Source organism: Herpailurus yagouaroundi, unplaced genomic scaffold, assembly GCF_014898765.1.
Source record: "Herpailurus yagouaroundi ecotype Mexico unplaced genomic scaffold, PumYag 141, whole genome shotgun sequence".
Lineage (NCBI taxonomy): Eukaryota > Metazoa > Chordata > Mammalia > Carnivora > Felidae > Herpailurus > Herpailurus yagouaroundi.
Window position 1 is genome coordinate 35,937,979 of NW_024412396.1, and position 19,452 is coordinate 35,957,430.

The 19,452-nt window shown below is 36.8% G+C and overlaps 1 protein-coding gene and 1 long non-coding RNA gene across 8 annotated transcripts in view; one reads left to right on the plus strand and one right to left on the minus strand.

Annotated features, from left to right (window-relative positions):
- The window catches only part of LRRC9 (leucine rich repeat containing 9), a 121,552-nt gene that overhangs the window by 20,109 nt on the left and 81,991 nt on the right, over positions 1-19,452 (plus strand). For all 7 annotated transcript variants that reach the window (XM_040477294.1, XM_040477290.1, XM_040477293.1 and 4 more), the window contains 5 exons: positions 3,735-3,890; positions 6,738-6,934; positions 7,817-7,948; positions 13,811-13,987; positions 14,745-14,862. In XM_040477294.1, coding sequence (XP_040333228.1) covers positions 3,735-3,890; positions 6,738-6,934; positions 7,817-7,948; positions 13,811-13,987; positions 14,745-14,862 — 780 coding nt within the window. The remainder of the gene's footprint in view (positions 1-3,734; positions 3,891-6,737; positions 6,935-7,816; positions 7,949-13,810; positions 13,988-14,744; positions 14,863-19,452) is intronic.
- Positions 16,035-19,452, minus strand: part of LOC121031849 (uncharacterized) — a 102,440-nt gene continuing 99,022 nt past the window's right edge. Inside the window, exon 7 of the long non-coding RNA XR_005790932.1 lies at positions 16,035-16,239. This is a non-coding gene — a long non-coding RNA (uncharacterized LOC121031849). The remainder of the gene's footprint in view (positions 16,240-19,452) is intronic.

The following is a 19,452-nucleotide window of genomic DNA, read 5'->3' on the forward strand; positions in this document are numbered from 1 at the left end:
TGAATTGTTAAGTACTGTAAAAATAACCACTATGAAACTGTAGTTGAGCCTATGACTTTTCATTCTTTTTTGGTAATCAAAGAAGCAAATGGAACATGTTTTATCTTAACTTCATACAAACATGCAACTGAATTGAGCATTATAGTTAGACTATTTTACAAAAAAAAAAAAAACAAAACAAAAAACCGGACAAGTAATTCCGCCAAAGTGGAATAGTGAAAATGAGTTTGACATTCTCAAAATCCAAACACAGAAAAGCAAGTTGAATATAGTAAGCCTACAAAGTTGATTTACTGTTTATGTACAGTTTACAACATAGTCTTCCCCATTTTTATGGAATCTTAGTATATACTCTCAAGGGCAAAAAAAACCCCTGATTAATAACTCTTATTGTTATGACACACTAAGTGATCATTGAAGAGTTCAGAAATAGTAAAATATCACAATTTATGTTCCCAAACGTAGATATAAGTATATTCTTAATAAAATATAAAAATAAAGTAGAAGATGGGGCGCCTGGGTGCCTCAGTCAGTTAAGCATCTGACTTCAGCTCAGGTGATGATCTCACAGCTTGTGGATTCAAGCCCTGCATGGGGCTCTGTGCAGAGCCTGCTTGGGATTCTCTCTTCCTCTCTCTCTGCCCCTCCACAACTCATGCTTTCTCTATTAAAATAAATAAAATTTAAAAATAATAAAGTAGAAGAAACTGTGCAAGGATACACTAGAAACTGAAATTAGTAGTTATCTGTGGAAAGTGGGGCACCTGGGCAGATGGGAAGCAGGTGTGGGAAGTACTTTTCATTGTGTATTTTTCAATTATTTTGGTGTTTGAAACATGAGCATATTACTTATTCAAAAATAAAAATTAAGAACAAAATAAAAGCAGTATTTTTTGTCCCCCCTCTGCCAAGGGACTCCCAAGTTAGATTTGAATTTTGGGCAAGCAACACATAATGTTTTAATATCATATTTATTAAACTTAGTTATAATTATTCACTTATACTCAAACATGATTTATCATTTATTATTTTTTTCAATATATAAAGTTTATTGACATATTGGTTTCCATACAACACCCAGTGCTCATCCCAAAAGGTGCCCTCCTCAATACCCATCATCCACCCTCCCCTCCCTCCCACCCCCCATCAACCCTCAGTTTGTTCTCAGTTCTTAAGAGTCTCTTATGCTTTGGCTCTCTTCCACTCTAACCTCTTTTTTTTTTTTCCCTTCCCCTCCCCCATGGGTTCCTGTGAAGTTTCTCAGGATCCACATAAGAGTGAAACCATATGGTATCTGTCTTTCTCTGTATGGCTTATTTCACTTAGCATCACACTCTCCAGTTCCATCCATGTTGCTACAAAGGGCCATATTTCATTCTTACTCATTGCCACGTAGTACTCCATTGTGTATATAAACCACAATTTCTTTATCCATTCATCAGTTGATGGACATTTAGGCTCTTTCCATAATTTGGCTATTGTTGAGAGTGCTGCTATAAACATTGGGGTACAAGTGCCCCTGTGCATCAGTAGTCCTGTATCCCTTGGGTAAATTCCTAGCAGTGCTATTGCTGGGTCATAGGGTAGGTCTGTTTTTAATTTTTTGAGGAACTTCCACACTGTTTTCCAGAGTGGCTGCACCAATTTGCATTCCCACCAACAGTGCAAGAGGGTTCCCGTTTCTCCACATCCTCGCCAGCATCTATAGTCTCCTGATTTGTTCATTTTGGCCACTCTGACTGGCGTGAAGTGATATCTGAGTGTGGTTTTGATTTGTATTTCCCTGATGAGGAGCGACGTTGAGCATCTTTTCACGTGCCTGTTGGCCATCCGGATGTCTTCTTTAGAGAAGTGTCTATGCATGTTTTCTGCCCATTTTTTCACTGGATTATTTGTTTTTCGGGTGTGGAGTTTGGTGAGCTCTTTATAGATTTTGGATACTAGTCCTTTGTCCGATATGTCATTTGCAAATATCTTTTTCCATTTCGTTGGTTGCCTTTTAGTTTTGTTGGTTGTTTCCTTTGCTGTGCAGAAGCTTTTTATCTTCATAAGGTCCCAGTAGTTCATTTTTGCTTTTAATTCCCTTGCCTTTGGGGATGTGTCAAGTAAGAAATTGCTACGGCTGAGGTCAGAGAGGTCTTTTCCTGCTTTCTCCTCTAAGGTTTTGATGGTTTCCTGTCTCACATTCAGGTCCTTTATCCATTTTGAGTTTATTTTTGTGAATGGTGTGAGAAAGTGGTCTAGTTTCAACCTTCTGCATGTTGCTGTCCAGTTCTCCCAGCACCATTTGTTAAAGAGACTGTCTTTTTTCCATTGGATATTCTTTCCTGCTTTGTCAAAGATTAGTTGGCCATACATTTGTGGGTCTAGTTCTGGGGTTTCTATTCCATTGGTCTATGTGTCTGTTTTTGTGCCAAACATGATTTATTATTTACCTGAAGTTCAAATTTAACTTAGAATCTTATCTTTTATTTAGCAATCCTATCTTTACCCACATTCTCTTGTTTTAAATTTAAGAATTCAAGAAAATTTTTACACTGACTCAAAGCATTCTTTATTGGATTTTCCATTTTCTCCAAATAGGCAAAAAGTTAACACCACTTGCCATTTCTTTAATTACTGTTTTTCTTCTCAGTTGCCCTTCCAAAATAAGCTCTTCTTTATCAGGAATTTTTTATCTATTAATCATTATCTTACAAGCGTGTTTTTTTCTGAACTGTTCTCTGTTACTGATGCCTTATTTTTTATAGAGGAATTTAGTGATTTCAATCTCAGAACTTCATATGTTGGGAAAGGGAATTCTTTTGGCCTGTTCATCATGCCATATAACTGTGTCTATTCTATATTTTATGCCAAATAATTCTGTTGGGATCTTGATTATCCACTTTCTAACAAATAAATCACAGAACAAGAGCGTGCATCTATGAAAATACATGTCCAGAACAGTGTACAAGCCATCCAAATTATTTAAGGTACAGATAACCTAATAAAGAGAAATGTCTTCATTATTTCAGGTAAACAGTTAAAACTAGGTCACATTTAATAGTGCATCTGATTTGCTTATTTTCTCCTCAGCTAGTTCCTTTTGACTAATATTACTTGTAGGTACCATTTAGCTGGTGTATTTCTTAATAGTAGATTTAACCTATTTATTATATATTTATTATAACTAGATAATCCACTGGTATTAAGATATTCTAGGTAATGGATTAGATTGACAATTTAGTCATTTGCTCAATCTAAAACAAGTTTATTTAGAGCATCCTTTTATAGAATTGGGGGGGAATCAAATTCTATTTCTTACCCATGCTTTTAAAAAATGTTACATTTGGTTTTAATGCTTTTGATGTATTTTTCCCTAAGTTAATTAAAAAGGAATAATGCAGTGACCTATTTGCTTTTTAGCAATATGCTTTATTAGCTAAATGATAAGATTTTATAAATTGAATTCTATCTGGAAGCACTTTATGTTGTCATCCTCGAAATAAATATGAATATGCCTTAACTTAAAGTATCCACAAAGAAAATATTTGGAATTTTATATTTTGCTTATTGTTTAAATATAGCACTCTGTATAGCCATTATCATTTCAGCTATCATCATTATGAGTTATTGGGCATGTAAAATTTTCCAGTGGTTGTATAGAACATATCACACTCCCATAATGCTACCAAACTTAATAATGTTTTTTGCTTCAGCTGATCGTTTATTTGTTTTTATTTTTTCACTTTTAGACCATAGCAATGAAAAAAATAATGTATTACAATATGCGTATAAAAACTGTTCAGAGGCATCTTCATGAAGACCTTGAAAAATTGAATGAACGAAAATGCAAATTACAGAAATTGCCAGAAGAAAGAATAAAATTATTTAGCTTTGTGAAAAAAAATGTAAGATTCAGTATTGTAAAATTTTAGTGTCCATATCTTCAGAAAACTGGTGATAAGACAGCATTATCTTTTAAATTATATATATATATGTATACACATATAGAAATAATTTTTTTATTACTACTTCCAAGTTTGCTTCTAAACCTTTGATTCCATTTGCTTGACCAAGCTTCGTTGTGTGCTTAGAAATCTACAACTGTAAAAAGGTAGAGGCTTATAAATTTATAAATGTTTTAAAAAGCTGTGTAATTCAGTATGATTCCAAAAGTTATTGAAATCTATCAGAGTTTATTTCAGCTGTATTTTTATTAGACATATTCAGGCTGTGCTCAAAATTAATTTTTTGGTCTAAAGTGCTAAAATTTCCCTTTAATAATACTTTTAAGGTATTAAAACCAGATGAGACCTTTAAAGCAAGCTGTACTTTGGTAGTTATATTATGTGTGCTTTTTTTACTTAGAGTAAATTGGATTTCCTTTACCAACAGTAGGCTTTGAAAAATGAAGGATTATTAACCTCAAAATAGAACTTTTTATATATAAGAACTTACTGTACTTTTTTAAAGTAAGAAAATATAATTATTCTACAAGTGTTAGAAAAATAAATTATTTGGGGGGTAGGGGAATTGGATTCTTAGTTTACACTTTACCAAAAAAAAAAAAAAATGCCAGTGGGGAGAAAAAAAGAACTAAATTAAAAATGAAAAAACATGAAAACAACTGAAGAATATATAGATGAATATGGTTAACTGATCTCAGCCTGCCAAATAAAAGGAATACTAGAAATAACAAAAGAACAGAATGTAGATCTGATTGCAAAAAATAAAAGTAAAATGCTTTGGTACTAAAAAGGATCGTTAATAAAAATAAACAGTTTTCAGCAAACATGATGGGGGCATCTGGCTGGCTCAGTTAGTAGACCGTGTGACTCTTGATCTTGGGGTTGTGAGTTCGAGCCCCACACTGTGTGTAGAGATCACTTAAAAATAAATCTTTTTAAAAAACCATGATGGACAACCTTAGTATAGGCATTCATAAATAAACAACACAAAAAGCAAATATTCAAATAGAAAAACTGAGCAAAGTACATAAGCTTCTGTTTCACAAAAGAAGAAATTAAAAAATGACTAAGATTTGAAAGAAGAGCTTAACTTGGTTATTAATTTCCAAGTGTGAATTAAGATAACGAACAATCATTTTCTCCTATAAAATTGTCAAAGTGTAACACATGACAGTACTCAGGCTGGTGAAGATGAGTGTGACCCTACTACACCACCAATGAAATGTAATTTGGGTCATATGTATTCACAGCCTAAAAAATGCTTGCAGCCTTTGACCCAGTAAACCTACTGGTAGCACTCTGTTCTAAGGATTTGGATAAAATTCACATACATAAGATATTTATCACTACACTATTAATAACAACAAAAAATTGGAAACTTACCTAATTGTTTAACTAAAGAGGAAGAATTATTCATTCTTAAGGTAGAGTAGTATACTGCCATTAAAAACCAAGTCTTTTAAATATATTTAATGCTCTTCCTAAAATAAACGGGCTTGAATTAATAATATAATAGATATCCTTAAAGTGAAACATTAACATTTATTTTTGGATAAGAAATGAACCAGTATATGAAAATCATTTTATATCTATTTTTGTGTACAAATGCATGTATTAAGGAAAATCTGCAAATGTGAAAAATAATACCTGTAGATTAGATAAACTATAGACATTTTTAAAAATATGCTTGATTTGCTTTTAATAGCTGGATATAGCCATTATAGAGGTGAGGACAGATAATCAGTAAATTTCTATTTATAAAAATCTCTCCAATGTATCTTGCAATCCTACAAAGCTGGGGTTAAGGCAAGGCAAGTGAGGTACTCACTGCAGGCCCAAAATTAGAGTGCTAAACACCTCAGTAATCACAATAAATCATATCTAACGCAATATTTTTTTTAAAATTTTTTTTAATGTTTATTTATTTTTGAGACAGAGAGAGACAGAGCATGAATGGGGAGGGGCAGAGAGAGGGAGACACAGAATCGGAAGCAGGCTCCAGGCTCTGAGCCATTAGCCCAGAGCCTGACACGGGGCTCGAACTCACGAGCCGTGAGATCATGACCTGAGCTGAAGTTGGACGCTCAACCGACTGAGCCACCCAGGCGCCCCTAGTATTTATTTAAAAAAAGGATAAACAAAACAGATTATGAATAAAATGTCAGTTGCTCTGCTATAGCAAAGGTATATTGAACTTCTGTTCAATATTTTTTAAAAAATACAAATGAATGCCAAAAAAGTCCACCATGAACAAGAAAAAACAATCAAAATTTAAATAAAAACATTGCCGTGCTGAGCCATATATAGGAGACTGAGGCAAGAGGAAAAATATGCATCTCAATATACATCTTTTATATATTTTCTATGGTTGATTTTTTCCCAGAATACCAAAGTACTTAAAAAAAATACTGAAAAATTGAAAAGTAGGTGTGATAAATGTCACATTACCTTGAAGTTTTAATATTTTATTTATACCCAAACCAGTATTTGTTGTAATTTTACTTTGGCTTTAATAGAAGGAAGCTCATCACTAATATTTAAAAATCAATTTCTTTGCTTTTCTCATTTCGATGAAAAGAACTGCCATGTTTGAAGTATTTAAGAATGTCCTTTGGTCAAAAGAAATTGACTGACTAAACTTGCGCCAAAGTTGTAATTGCACGTTTGGCATGTTTTTATGCGTTTGGCCTATTTATTACCTAAATTTCTATTTTCTTTTTTTAATTTAACTATATATTTCATAATTCCACTAAAATGTTTTGCTCTATGGCACACTGATTTCAACAGCTGGAACGGGAACTTGCGGAACTCAAGGGATCTGGCAAAGGGCACAGTGATAGATCCAATAACAATAAAGTAGCTGAACTTGAAAAATCAAAGAAGTGTGAAACTGTCACAGAAGAGCCAAATCTTCAACAGAAGATACTGACCAAACTAAATGCCTTGAATGAAAGGGTAACATTCTGGAACAAAAAACTAGATGAGTATGTTTTATGAATTGTGTAGTTCAAATTTGAAACATGAGAGGATAGAATGTTCTAGGCTATCAGTCGAGCTCAGTTCTCTTCCTCAGGGGTGGAAAGAATTATGAAGTAAAACACAGAATGTGTTTCTAGTCCCATTCCCAGCAGAGATAGACATCATTGATTCAAAGCCGACATAGATAGTTTTTTACAGAGGCAATGCTTAATTAGGCACAGCAAACTTCCCCCTAGTGGCTTCTTGTCACATCACTGCTCTAGTGTCTGCAAACTAAAAATAGAGCTGCTAGTGATGGAGAAACTCACCACATAGACCTGACTGAGCAAAGCACATACATAGTTGTCTGGAGTCACGTAGAAACAAACTCTGGCTGAGTTTCAACTAGACATATAAAGCAGAAGATTTAGTAAGTACCAATAATTTTTTATTTACTAGGGCATTAAATGGATAAAGTTAGTTTGCCCTGTAAATAACTACTACTGCTCCTACTACTGCTTCTACTACTACTACTAACAGCTAACACTCATTTCTTACTCTGCCAAATTCTTTGCTAAGAGCTTTGTATGTATTTTGCATAGAATCGTCAAAAAAAAAAAAAAAAAGCCTTTTCAGGTGTAGGTACTGTTAATATTGCCATTTTACTGAGAAACCGCAGCATCAAAAGATCTGTGAGCCATAAGCGGCAGAGCCAGGAGAGACTTCTAACCTTATTGCCAGAAACAGAATGTCTTTAACTTGGTTTAACTGTTAACACCAAGCTTTCTGTACCCATTGACAAACGCCTTATATTTTCATATCAGCATTTTTTAAAAATCTATTTAAACTATAATTTTAATGTTGTGATATTTAGGTTTTTCTAATAACTTAATTTTTCTCTTAAATAGGATTGAAGCAATTTATCATGTTGAAGTAAAACAAAAGAAGAAAAGCCATGGCTTATGGATCCCATTTTTGTTAATTGAGTTGGAAACTGTGGGAAATATCCACTTTGAAGAAGGCACTCAATCTGATGACTGGTAAATCTGCTTGAAATTTAATTACAGCCTTAAAAATAATTTTAGGTGCCTAGGGGTGCCTGGGTAACTCAGTCAGTTGAACATCTGACCCTTGGTATCATCAGCTCAGGTCATGATCTCATGGTTCGTGGGTTCGAGTCCCGCGTCGGGCTCCATGCTGTCAGTGCAGAGCCTGCTTAGGATTCTCTCTCCCTCTCTCTGTGCTCCTCCCCCACTCATGCTGCCTCTGTTGCTCTCAAAATAAATAAACTTTAAAAAAATAAATAATTTTAGGTGCTTAGGATCATCAGCTAAAATATCAACTTATAAAGTCTTAAAATGTCTAATTTTCAAAACACTTCTCATATAGAATGTTCATCCACTGAAGAGTAGCTGTTACCTATTTTGCCACCAATATGTTTTTCTGTTTACATAATTGCTGTGGGCTAATCTTGAGAACATCCTAATGATATTTCATTGCTCTTTATCCAATTTCCCTTAGCCCAAGAGCCAGAATAAATTTTTTTATGTTTATGGCCAAGTATTAATTTTATATATGTTTAAACTGTTCATTTCTTGACTGGACGTGGCCCTGGATTCTGAATATTGTGTGAGAACCTACAATAGAGAAGGAACGCAGGAGCAGGATTGGCAACAGCAGGTCGCAGACACTGAGGGAGGCACCATAGCAAATTTCCTGGGGGTCCATAGTCAAAGTCAAACCAGTTGTCTAGAGCTGGCTAGAGTCAGGGTGCACATGGACTCTGTGAGTTGAAATAAGGCATACACTTAAAACCCAGGAGTTTGGGTTAAAAGTCCATTTAGGCAGAAATGGAGAGAGCCACCAGAAACAGGCAGGAAACGGGCATACACACTTCGTAATTGAAGCCTCCTGGTACAAACAAGGAAATGGCTATGTTGCCTCAACTTGAGGGTACAACTTAGAAAATGATTCTGAAGGAAGGAAGGAAGGAAGGAAGGAAGGAAGGAAGGAAGGAAGAAAGGAAGGAAGGAAAGCAAAGGTTTGCAGCAGAAAATATCACTAATTATAACTTCCACATTTCTGTAATCATTTCCTCAAAACTGGGGAGCTGTGAACAAGCCAAAGCTTGCCCTAGAACCCTAGAGCATACTGCGAATTTGGATGTGTAGAGAGAAAGCAGGAAGCACGTAAAGTGATTGAATGGACTTGATCCAGCATCCCAGTGGATTGTATTTGCAGTCAGTGTTGAAACAAACACCGACTTTTATGGAGTAAAATGCAAAATTCGTATTAACTTTTTATATGTTTATTTTTGAGAGAGACAGAGACAGAATGTGAGTGGGTTAGGGGCAGAGAGAGAGCGAGACCCAGAATCCAAAGCAAGCTCCAGGCTCTGAGCTGTCAGCACAGAGCCCGACGTGGGGCTCAAACTCACAAACTGTGAGATCATGACCTGAGCCGAAGTCGGATGCTCAACCGACTGAGCCACCCAGGCGCCCCTGTATTAACATTTTATAAATTAAAATATGTAATTGTTATGAATTACTTTAAGCCATGAGAAGTTCTGCCCAAATGAGAAATAGACCGTTTAAAATATTTTCTCTTGTATCAGTACATCAATGGCCCAGCAGTTACCACTATTCACTTAACCACAACACTTGATTTTTATGTGCAAAGATATAAAGGGGATTCATCCCATTTCCCATATAAACAAATAAAGGCCTTGATTTTTCAAGTACAAAAATTGAATGGTGTCTGTCTGCAGGGTGCATGAAAAATTTTTCAGTCTTCCATTTATATTCACTCAACCTAAACAGATTTGTTTATTATTATTTCCGTTTCTTTTTAACTTATTGCAGAGTAGTCTCTTTACAAAACAAGTAGATGATAAGGAAAAAATACATAAAAGCAAAATGACTAAAAAGCCATTAGGTAACTATGTCAACCTGATAGTAAATTAGCTTGATGGATTTTGATAAGCATTAGCAATTGTTTACTTGGCTTTAGTAATAACAGCCTTGATCCATTTTAAGAAGAAAATCAAATCTACATTGGCAGAATTTGAAGGATTGTTTTTTTACAAACTTGGCCACCTTAGCTGTGATTTTTTATGGGTACTATGAAATAGCTCCTGGGGCCCCTGGTTGGCTCAGTCGGTAGAGTATGCGACTCTTGACCTGGAGGTCATGAGTTCAAGCCCCACGTTGGGTGTAGTACAGTGTCTGCATATAGCAGGTACTTGGTATTTGCTAATCAATCAGTAAAGATAACTAAATGATTTCCTATGTGGTCCCTACTGGCACACCTCCTACACAGAGAGCACTGTGTAAAACAAATAAAAGCCTTTTGTAGCAACCTGTTATTTTCCAAGCGATATTCAAACCTTTCACCCCAATATTCAGTGGGCTTCACCATTTGGTGTTCAACCCATCCTACTACTTTTCCAACCCCCCCAGAGTCAGCCAAACTGTGTGTGCCTCACTGCTCTTGGGACATACCTGGTGCACCACCGTGGTTTCCTCTGTTCTGCTTCCTTCACCCAGAATACCTTACATCCTTGCCCTCACTCTCTATCATTGTCTGTCAAAACTTACTTTATCTTCAAGGCCAACATCAAGAGCCATCTTTTGTGAGGAATATCTTTGTCATCTTTATCAGATTAGTCATTATTATTCTCTTTGAATCTTCACAGCACTATGTTGCATCTCTCCTATCTTCTACTCAGTTATAATTTTGCCTATGTTTGTCCCATTACTTTTCTGCTCCATTTGTTTATAAACTCAGTGAAGATAGAGACTGCATTCTTATTCATCTTTGAATCTTTTCTATTGTGTTCACTTGCTCAGCATCCATCCACTGGGTTTCTACCATGGGCCAGATTCTATTCTAGGTGCTAGGGATAAAAGTTATAGTTTCTGCTCTCATCCAGGCTGTCATCTGGTACGGGAGACTATGGAAATGAAGCAGTACTAAATTCTGGGATAACTGTTGGTCTGGAGAAGAATGACATTCAAACCAGAATGGGGGTGTAGAGAAAGTTTTTGGAAGTGGGGACATCTGAGGGAGATACTTTGATCTGAAATTTGAGGGACAGATAGAAGTTAACTATACACAGAATTAGGGGACGGACTTCCTAAGCAGAGGAAACAGCATGTGGTGAAAAGGTATGGAACTATTATAATACGTTTGGAGAACTACAGTATTTCCACATGACAAAGGCCTGATCATTAAAGCTCACTGCGAGCCGGTAGTTTGAATTTCGCCCTTAAGTCTTTGGGACCCCTTGAAAGAGAGGTATAAGAGATTTAGATATTATTTTATATAAGTTACTACAGTTATTATTTGAGGTTCAGACTAGAAAGCATATATCTCAGGTCAGTAATGAGATGCTGCCCAGTGCATGTAGCACGTTACCAACAATGCTATGAGAAGTGTCCTCTTCTACAAGGAACTGATAATACGGAGTGTCACAGTACTTCCTAGTCAGTTATAGGTTTGGTTCTCCCTCCTCTAGCAGTATTCTGGCATTCTGTGAATGATATCTTCTCATCTCCAGCTTGACCAGGTGATTTATTGAATGGCTTTAGTTCTCTGATTCCAGATAGCACAGAGCCCATGTCCCATTAGCACGGGGGTTCCCAGTCTCCAGGGCTGTAGGAATTCTATGTGAAGAAGGGCTCAGCTACTGAATTTCCAGGCAGAGAAAAGCTCTATGAAAGGATTCCTCTTCATGGAGTTTCCTGTGCCATTCTTAGTTCTTGCATTCCTGGGAACTGAACTAGAAGCTAGGTATTGTCCATTTATCGCTTCTATCTATTCTTGTTTACCCTTGTTACTATATGACAAAACTTTATCTAAATAAAATGCCTACAACACTTTCTATCAGAGCATAATAATAATAAAAATAGAGTGCAAGTAGTAATTGGAGCTTCAGTGGTTCCAGGATGTATTATGTAGGAGTGACTTGGACTGATCAGGCCCAGACAGTGATCCCTCTATACATGAGCCTGGAGGTTTCCCACTCCTGGTGATGATGTAATTATTTATCCAGACCTCCGAACTAATTAGCAGCATCAGCTGGTTGCCACACTACTTATATGTATCTGTCTCCTAACAGATTGTGAGCCCCTCCGGGAATGGTTTGGTTTGGGCAGCTCACTTTTCAACTCCAAGGGAAGAGTAATTGGGCAGCTCTTAGCTGCACTGGTTCAGTCTTCGCTAGTGAGAAAGGCAGACACTCTAAATGAGTTTGTCCCAGGGAAAGACCACCCACCAGGAAGCTCACCTCTGTGATCTTAGCCCACACTCATGCTCAGGCCTTTGTTGATATTGTATGCCAGTGAGGACCAGACATCTCATTACAGGTAAATGTGCCCCATATAGGATCACTTAGCTTTCTTTTCAAATTGATCCATTTTATTTTATTATTATTATTATTTTAATGTTTATTTATTCTTAATAGGGAAAGAAAGAGAGCACGAGCAGGGGAGGGGCAGAGAGGGAGACTCAGAATCCAAAACAGGCTCCAGGCTCTGAGCTGTCAGCACTGAGCCCAACGCAGGGGTTCGAACCCATGAACCGTGAGATCATGACCTGAGCTGGAGTCAGATGTTTAACCTACTGAGCCACCCAGGTGCCCCCAAATTGATTCGTTTTAAAATCTCATCTTAGTCCAAATTCTGTGCTACTTTAAGATAGGGCATGGCCCAGTAAGGGCAGTAGAGAGCAGATGAGCACTTCCAATACATCTTCTTGAGATCTTCACATAGTTGGCCCCTTCTTCTCCTTTTCTTCACTCAAATATCTTCTCTGAAATATCTTACCCAGATCTATACTCAGTAGCCCCCACTCCAGTCTTACCCCAAACTTCTCTTTCTTCAAAGCACTTGTCAGTTTAGAAATGATTTTATTTATGTACTGTTTATTTTTTGGCCAACTCCTTATAATATAGGCTCCATGAGAGGAGGGACCCTGCCTCTTTCACTTCTATATCTCTAGTTATGAAGTTATTGGCAGTAGTCCAAATGAGAGATGATGATGATTTGGAAAAAAGTAATAACAGTGATGGTGATGACATAGGGTTATAATCAGGATATTTTAGATGTAGGGCCAAAGAGATTTGACCAAAGAATTGGATATTAGTGAGACAGAGAGGAGGCAAGTTTCATTCCTGGGATGTTAACTTAAGCTACCAGTTAGATGCTGGTACCATATACTGAGATGGAAAACAGTCAGAAGGAGTAGGCTTAGAAGCAGGTGATGAATTAAGTTTTAGAGGCCTATTCCATATGCAAGTGAACATACCAACTAAGCAGTTGGATGTTCAAGTAGGGGTATATCCACCTAAATTGGGTAGAGATAAAGTCTGAAAGTAAAATGTTGGAATATATCCGTATATATAAAATATATTTTTTCTATATATTGCCAAGGGACCAGATGAAATCACCTAGGAATAGTATTCATGGAAACAAAAGGAGCACCCAAGACTTATTCCAGGTGCAGTCCAACATTTAGAAAGCTGCCAGAGGAAAAAGAATCAGCAAAGAAAACCATTAAGGAGCAGCCAATAAGAAGAAAGCCAGAGATATATAGTTTCACTGAAGCCAAAAAACAAAGTGTTTCAGTAATGAAGGATTACTCAAGCAACATGTCTTTCAGTCAAAACACATATCTAATCATTAATAAAAACAACTCTTACTTTTATGTTTCAAAGTTTAACATCTCTTTTATTGATTAAGTGTGCCCAGTTTGGACCAAAGCAGAGCTATGATATGACAATGTATCTTTAGCAAAAAATATAAAATATGGGTTATAAGTTTTATTGTATGTAACTTAGTGTTCTTCAACGTTTTAAGGACAATGTGTTCTTTTCTTTATATATATTCTGTTTTCCCATATAGGTTTAACTCCTGCTATGAACTAATTCTCTCACGTTTTTGTACCTGGGACTTCAGGCCATATGGTATTACTGGAGTGAAAGTAAAACGTATCATCAAAGTTAACAACCGTACTCTGAGACTAAAATTTGAAGAGAAACTCCAGAAGTTTCTTGACAGTGAAGATATGCATGATTCAGAGTAAGAAGTTAAATTCCGTAAGGAACATTTTTACAGAAGTCTGATTTTATTTTGTAAAAGAGTCATTCTGTTTTAAAAGCTTACAATATTGGAGTGCCTGGGTGGTTCAGTCAGTTAAGCGCCCAACTTCAGCTCAGGTCATGATTTCACGGATCATGGGTTTGAGCCCCGTGTCGGACTTTGCTTGGAGCCTGCTTGGGATTCTCTCTCCCCCCGCCCTCTCTTCCCCTCCCCTGCTCGGTCTCAATCTTGCTCTCGCTCTCTCTCTCTCAAAAATAAATAAACATTTTTTTTTAAGTTTACAATATTGAAAATATGCCTTGTTAGTAAATATTTCCTTTTCATGCATCTCCCTTGATGAGGATGACATCATAGTTTACCCACACTGGGGCCTTTTTTGTTTTTTAAGTTTTCATTTGTCCATTTTGAAAGAGACAGAGAGAGAGCAAGCAGGTGAGGGGCAGAGAGGGAAAAAACCAAGCAGGCTCCTCGCTGTTGCCACAGAACCTGATGCAAGGCTCGAACCCACAAACCTTGAGATCATGACCTGAGCCAAAGTCAGACGCTCAACCAACTGAGCCACCCAGGCGCCCCTGGGGCTCTTTTTGAGACTGAGGGGGATTGGAGACTTAGTAATGACACTGAAACATTCACTGTAAATGGGAAATATCCAGGGCAAGATATATGATTGTCTTATCTATGGCTAAGCTCTTTTGAAATCAATTCTCAAACTTTTTTTGTCTTAATTATTCTTAAGGAGCTATCGAAAGATGCTGGAATGTCTTTTTTATGTTTTTGATCCTGAAGTTACAGTGAAGAAAAAGCATCTGCTACAAATACTTGAAAAAGGATTCAAAGACAGTGAAACGAACAAGGTAGCATAAAATGTCATTCAGAATAAATGCTTTCTTCCTAATGAATAAAGCCCTGCCATTGGTTAGACAGGGCTTGGTTCTCAATCCTTTTATTCATATTTATAGCCAACTTCTGCTATTTCACAGAAAGCTTGGTGCTACAAAGTATAGCATCTTCCTTCTTTGGATTATACCAGAATAAGTCCATCAATTAATTTATCTGCCTGACTATCTAATATTTCTAGGTATCCTATTTTCACGCTGTGATCCTTTTGTTAATGATCTTGAAATCTATTTCTATAATCTCTTTTAAACACTCTAGGGTCTTCTCCATCTTGAAAAAAAAAAGTCCATTTGCTGAACACTGCTATGCTTTCTGGTTGTCATCCTGTTTTTCTTTCTCTCTTACTGCCACCACTTCTTTATTTTCTACTTCTTTGTCTGCACCTTGCTCCCTGGTCACTCTGAGCTCCAAAATATCCAGTCACCCTTTCTCTGTCTTCCGCTCTCTTGCTGAGGCAGCTGTAACACCCTGTTATACAGCAGTGCTCCCTCACCCTTTTCACATCATGGCGCACACAAAAATGATAATGTTGTTGCATTTAAATCCTGGCTTTCCTACTCAGGAGCTAAGTGACTTCACCTCTATGTGCCTTTTTCTTCCTATCTATAAAATGAAGGTAATAATAGTATCTACTTCACAGAGTTGTGGTTAGGATTTAGTGAGGTATGCATTCAAAAGTTTTTGGATACTGGTACACCACTCCATGTTCATAACACCATTATTCATAATAGCCAAAAAATCAAAACAACCCAAATGCCCATCAAGACACAATGGATAAACAAAATATGATATAGCCATCCAATGGCATACTAGCCATAAAAAGGATTTAAATTCTGATACATTCTGATCCATGGTTAAACCTTGAAAGTATTACACTAAGTGAAAAAAGCCAAACACAAATTTACAAATTTTGTATGATTCCACTTATATGAGGTACGTAGAATAGGCAAATTGGTACAGACAGAACGTAGAATAGAGGTTAGCAGGGGATGAGGATGGAAGGATAGGGAGTCATTATTTAATGACTGCAGAGCTTCTATGGGGATGATGAAAAGTTCTGGAAATGAATAGTGGTGATGGTTGCACAACATTGTGAATGTACTCCATGCCAATGAATTGTACACTTAAAAACGGTTAAAATGGTAGTTTTACTTTATGTACTTTTTACAGTTAAAAAAAATCACCAAAACAGCATTCCAGCCATTCAGTGGAGAAAGGATTGGAGGGAGTAGGAGCTGATGGCAGGAGGTTACATAGGGGGGATACTGCAGCAGCAGGCCAGAGGGACAGTGGCTTCAGCAGGCTGGTGTGGCGAAAGTGCCCTTATGTACATTCTGGAAGAGAAGAAAGAAGGAGGCGGGGAATAAAGGATTTGAAAAAGAAGAGTGGAGTGCTCAGGGTGATTCCAGAGAACTATGAACCATCATGGGCACGAAGGTTGGCAGAAAGATGAGGCTAATATTTCTGTGTGTTTCCTGCTTGCCCGACACTGTGCCTAGCGCCTTATCTCCTGCCGTTCCGTTAGGAGATGCGGTATCTCTAATCCTTCAAACAGCCGGCTATCCAGTATGGTAGCCACCACCTGCATGTGACTGCTGAGCATTTGAAATGTGACTAGTCAGAATTGAGATGTGCTAAGAAGTTTTAAATAAATCTCAGTTTTGGTATAGAAAAGAGATTATAATTTCTTATACTGATTACACATTGAAATGATAATATTTCAGATAGATTACATTAAATAGAATGTATTATTAAAATTTACCCAGAAAGTTCTTGGGACCAGTTCCTGGCACATAGAAAGTTTTTTGGGTTTTTTTTGTTTTGTTTTGTTTTTTGTTTTTTGGGCTTCTTAAAGATTTTATTTAAATTCCATGTGCCATACGTATTAGTTTCAGGTGTACAAAAGAGTGATTCAGCACTTCCGTTACAGGTCCCCGTGCTCATCACAAGTGCACTCCTTAATCTCCATCACTGACTTTACCCATCCCCCTCCCTACCTCCCGTCTGGTAACCATCAGTACCTTCTTTATAGTTAAGAGTCTGTTTCTTGGTTTGCCTCTCTTTTTTCCCCCCTCTATGTTAATTTGTTTTGTTTCATAAATTCCATATTAGAGTGAAATCATGTGGTATGTCTTTCTGTGACTGACTTATTTCATGCAGCATAATACTCTCTAGCTCCTATTATACAGCCATAAAAAAGAACATAATCTTGCCATTTGCAATGAGGTGGATGGAGCTAGAGAGTATTATGCTGCATGAAATAAGTCAGTCAGAGAAAGATAAATACCATGTTATTTCATAGAAAATTTTAAAATAAGATTTACCATTATTCTCTGAAGTATTTGTTACTATTGACTGCTCTTTCCTTTTCGAACTCCCCTTTGGCATCCATAATATTACACTAATGTTATTCTCCTATTTTTCTGATTGTCCTGTCTTTGTTTTCTTTTAATTCTTCCTCTTCCCTCTAAACATGAGAATACCACAAGATTAAGGCTTAATAATCTTGTTTTTCTCCACACATGATCAATTACTCTCATTGTTAAAATCTTAGAAATGGAGTATAATTGGCTAGAAAAATCACTGTGTAGCATGTAGATCTAATAAACCATATTTTTTATGCTATTATGTGCACACAGGAAATAAAGATAAATGTTTATGTACTGCATCGTTTAAGAGGTGGGATAAGATTAAAAAGCATGAGTTGTGTAAGCAGTTTAGAAGACAGATTTGGCTTAGGTTGGCAATGACTTTGTAAGGCAGAGGGCTGGCTTACATCATTACTCTCTTTGATGCCCAAGGACTTGGTCAATAGACTTAAGGAGTATCATTTATTCCACTTGGCTTTCTCCAAAGTGTACGTCCTCAGCCAGCCCACCTCCTGCTCTCTGCTCTGACACCCGCAGCTGCCATTCCTATGTGATTAACCGGTTTTATCTCCTTCTACAATATGTCTAAAACCAGCCTTTAATATTTTGTCCATAACTAACTCTCTCCTTGTCTTATTTATACCAACAATGCTGTCACTCTCCACTGACCAGGTTCAAAGCTTTGAAATTATATCCAACCACTCCCTTTTTCATTATCCCTGTATCTAATCATTTACCATTTGTAGTGATTCTTCCTTTCCCTCCCTGTTCCTATTGCCTGCCACCACTTAGAACATTCCCTCTAATCTTTGCCAGTAGTTTCCTAATAGGCAACTCTGCCCTTGGTCTTCCCTCTATTCCTTCCACCTTTAAAAGGAGAGACAAATTAATCTTTCCTAAAACATTATTTTCATAGCACACACTGCATTGTTCTCATGATGAAAATCCTTCAGTATCTTCCCATTACTCATGATAATGAAGTTCAAATCCCCCTGCCTTGCACTTAAGGCCCCTCAAAATCTAGCTTCAACCAGACTCCCTATTACCAAATACAACAAATACCCCAAATGAAGTATGTGCTTTCTTTGTGATTCTCCTAAACATACCTCAGTGCCATGCCTCCTTTTGATGAAATGATCTTCCCTACTTTTTTCTTTTGGCAAACTTACCCTTCAAGTCTCGACTTAAGGACCTCCTCCTTTGCGAAGGCTTTCCTGAGTTCTCAGATAGTAGGATCCCTTTTACCTAGTTTACAGGTTTATCAGAAAATCCATTAAAATGGAGAACTAGGGGCGCCCAGGTGGCTCAGTTGGAAGAGCATGTGACTCTTGATCTCAGGGTCGTGAGTTCAAGCCCCACATGGGGTGTAGAGTTCACTTAAACAAATAACACTTAAAAAAAGGAGAACTTTAAATAAATTATTTACTTAAGGAACACTTTAGCAAACAACATATACGCTGCTGAAGCGAGCATCCCTTCAGCAAACTTAAAACATATAAACTTACATTTCATTCATCTACCTTTTTACATAGGGCCAAAGCCTCTGAGTATGAGGTTGAAACTCCTGATAATCTTTCTTACATCAGACCATAACCATATTACATATTAGTTTCAGTTTCTTTAAAGTTGAGCATGAACTTGAGTGCAAGAATCAATCTAGTTTTAGTTTGTATGCTCCCCCTTGCCACCACCAAACTTTTATATTTGCCCCATCTACACATGCTGTAGCAGAAGCTTTTAATGATTAGTCTCTACAGAATCTTACCAATACTTTCCACTTATTTTTCATAGAAACAACTCTCATCCTTGTTCATGTTTCATTGTTTTATTTCATGTGTATAATTTCAATAACAAATACAGCTGGTATAAAACATTTAGGAACAAAATTAACCGACTTTTTGTAAGCATACAACACAGCTGGGGAGAATAGAAGTACATCAGTTTTTTTTTTTTAATTTTTATTATTGAAGTATAGTTGACATACAGTGTTATAGTAGTGTCTGGTGTACAACACAGTGATTCGTCAATTCTATACATTACTCAGTGCTCACTAGAATAAGTGTAGTCACCATCTGTCACCATATAATGTTACTAACAGTATCATTGACTATATTCCCTATGCTAGTATTTTTTAAAGTACCCTCTTATCCTTGAATTGTCACCATACTGTGGGATTTA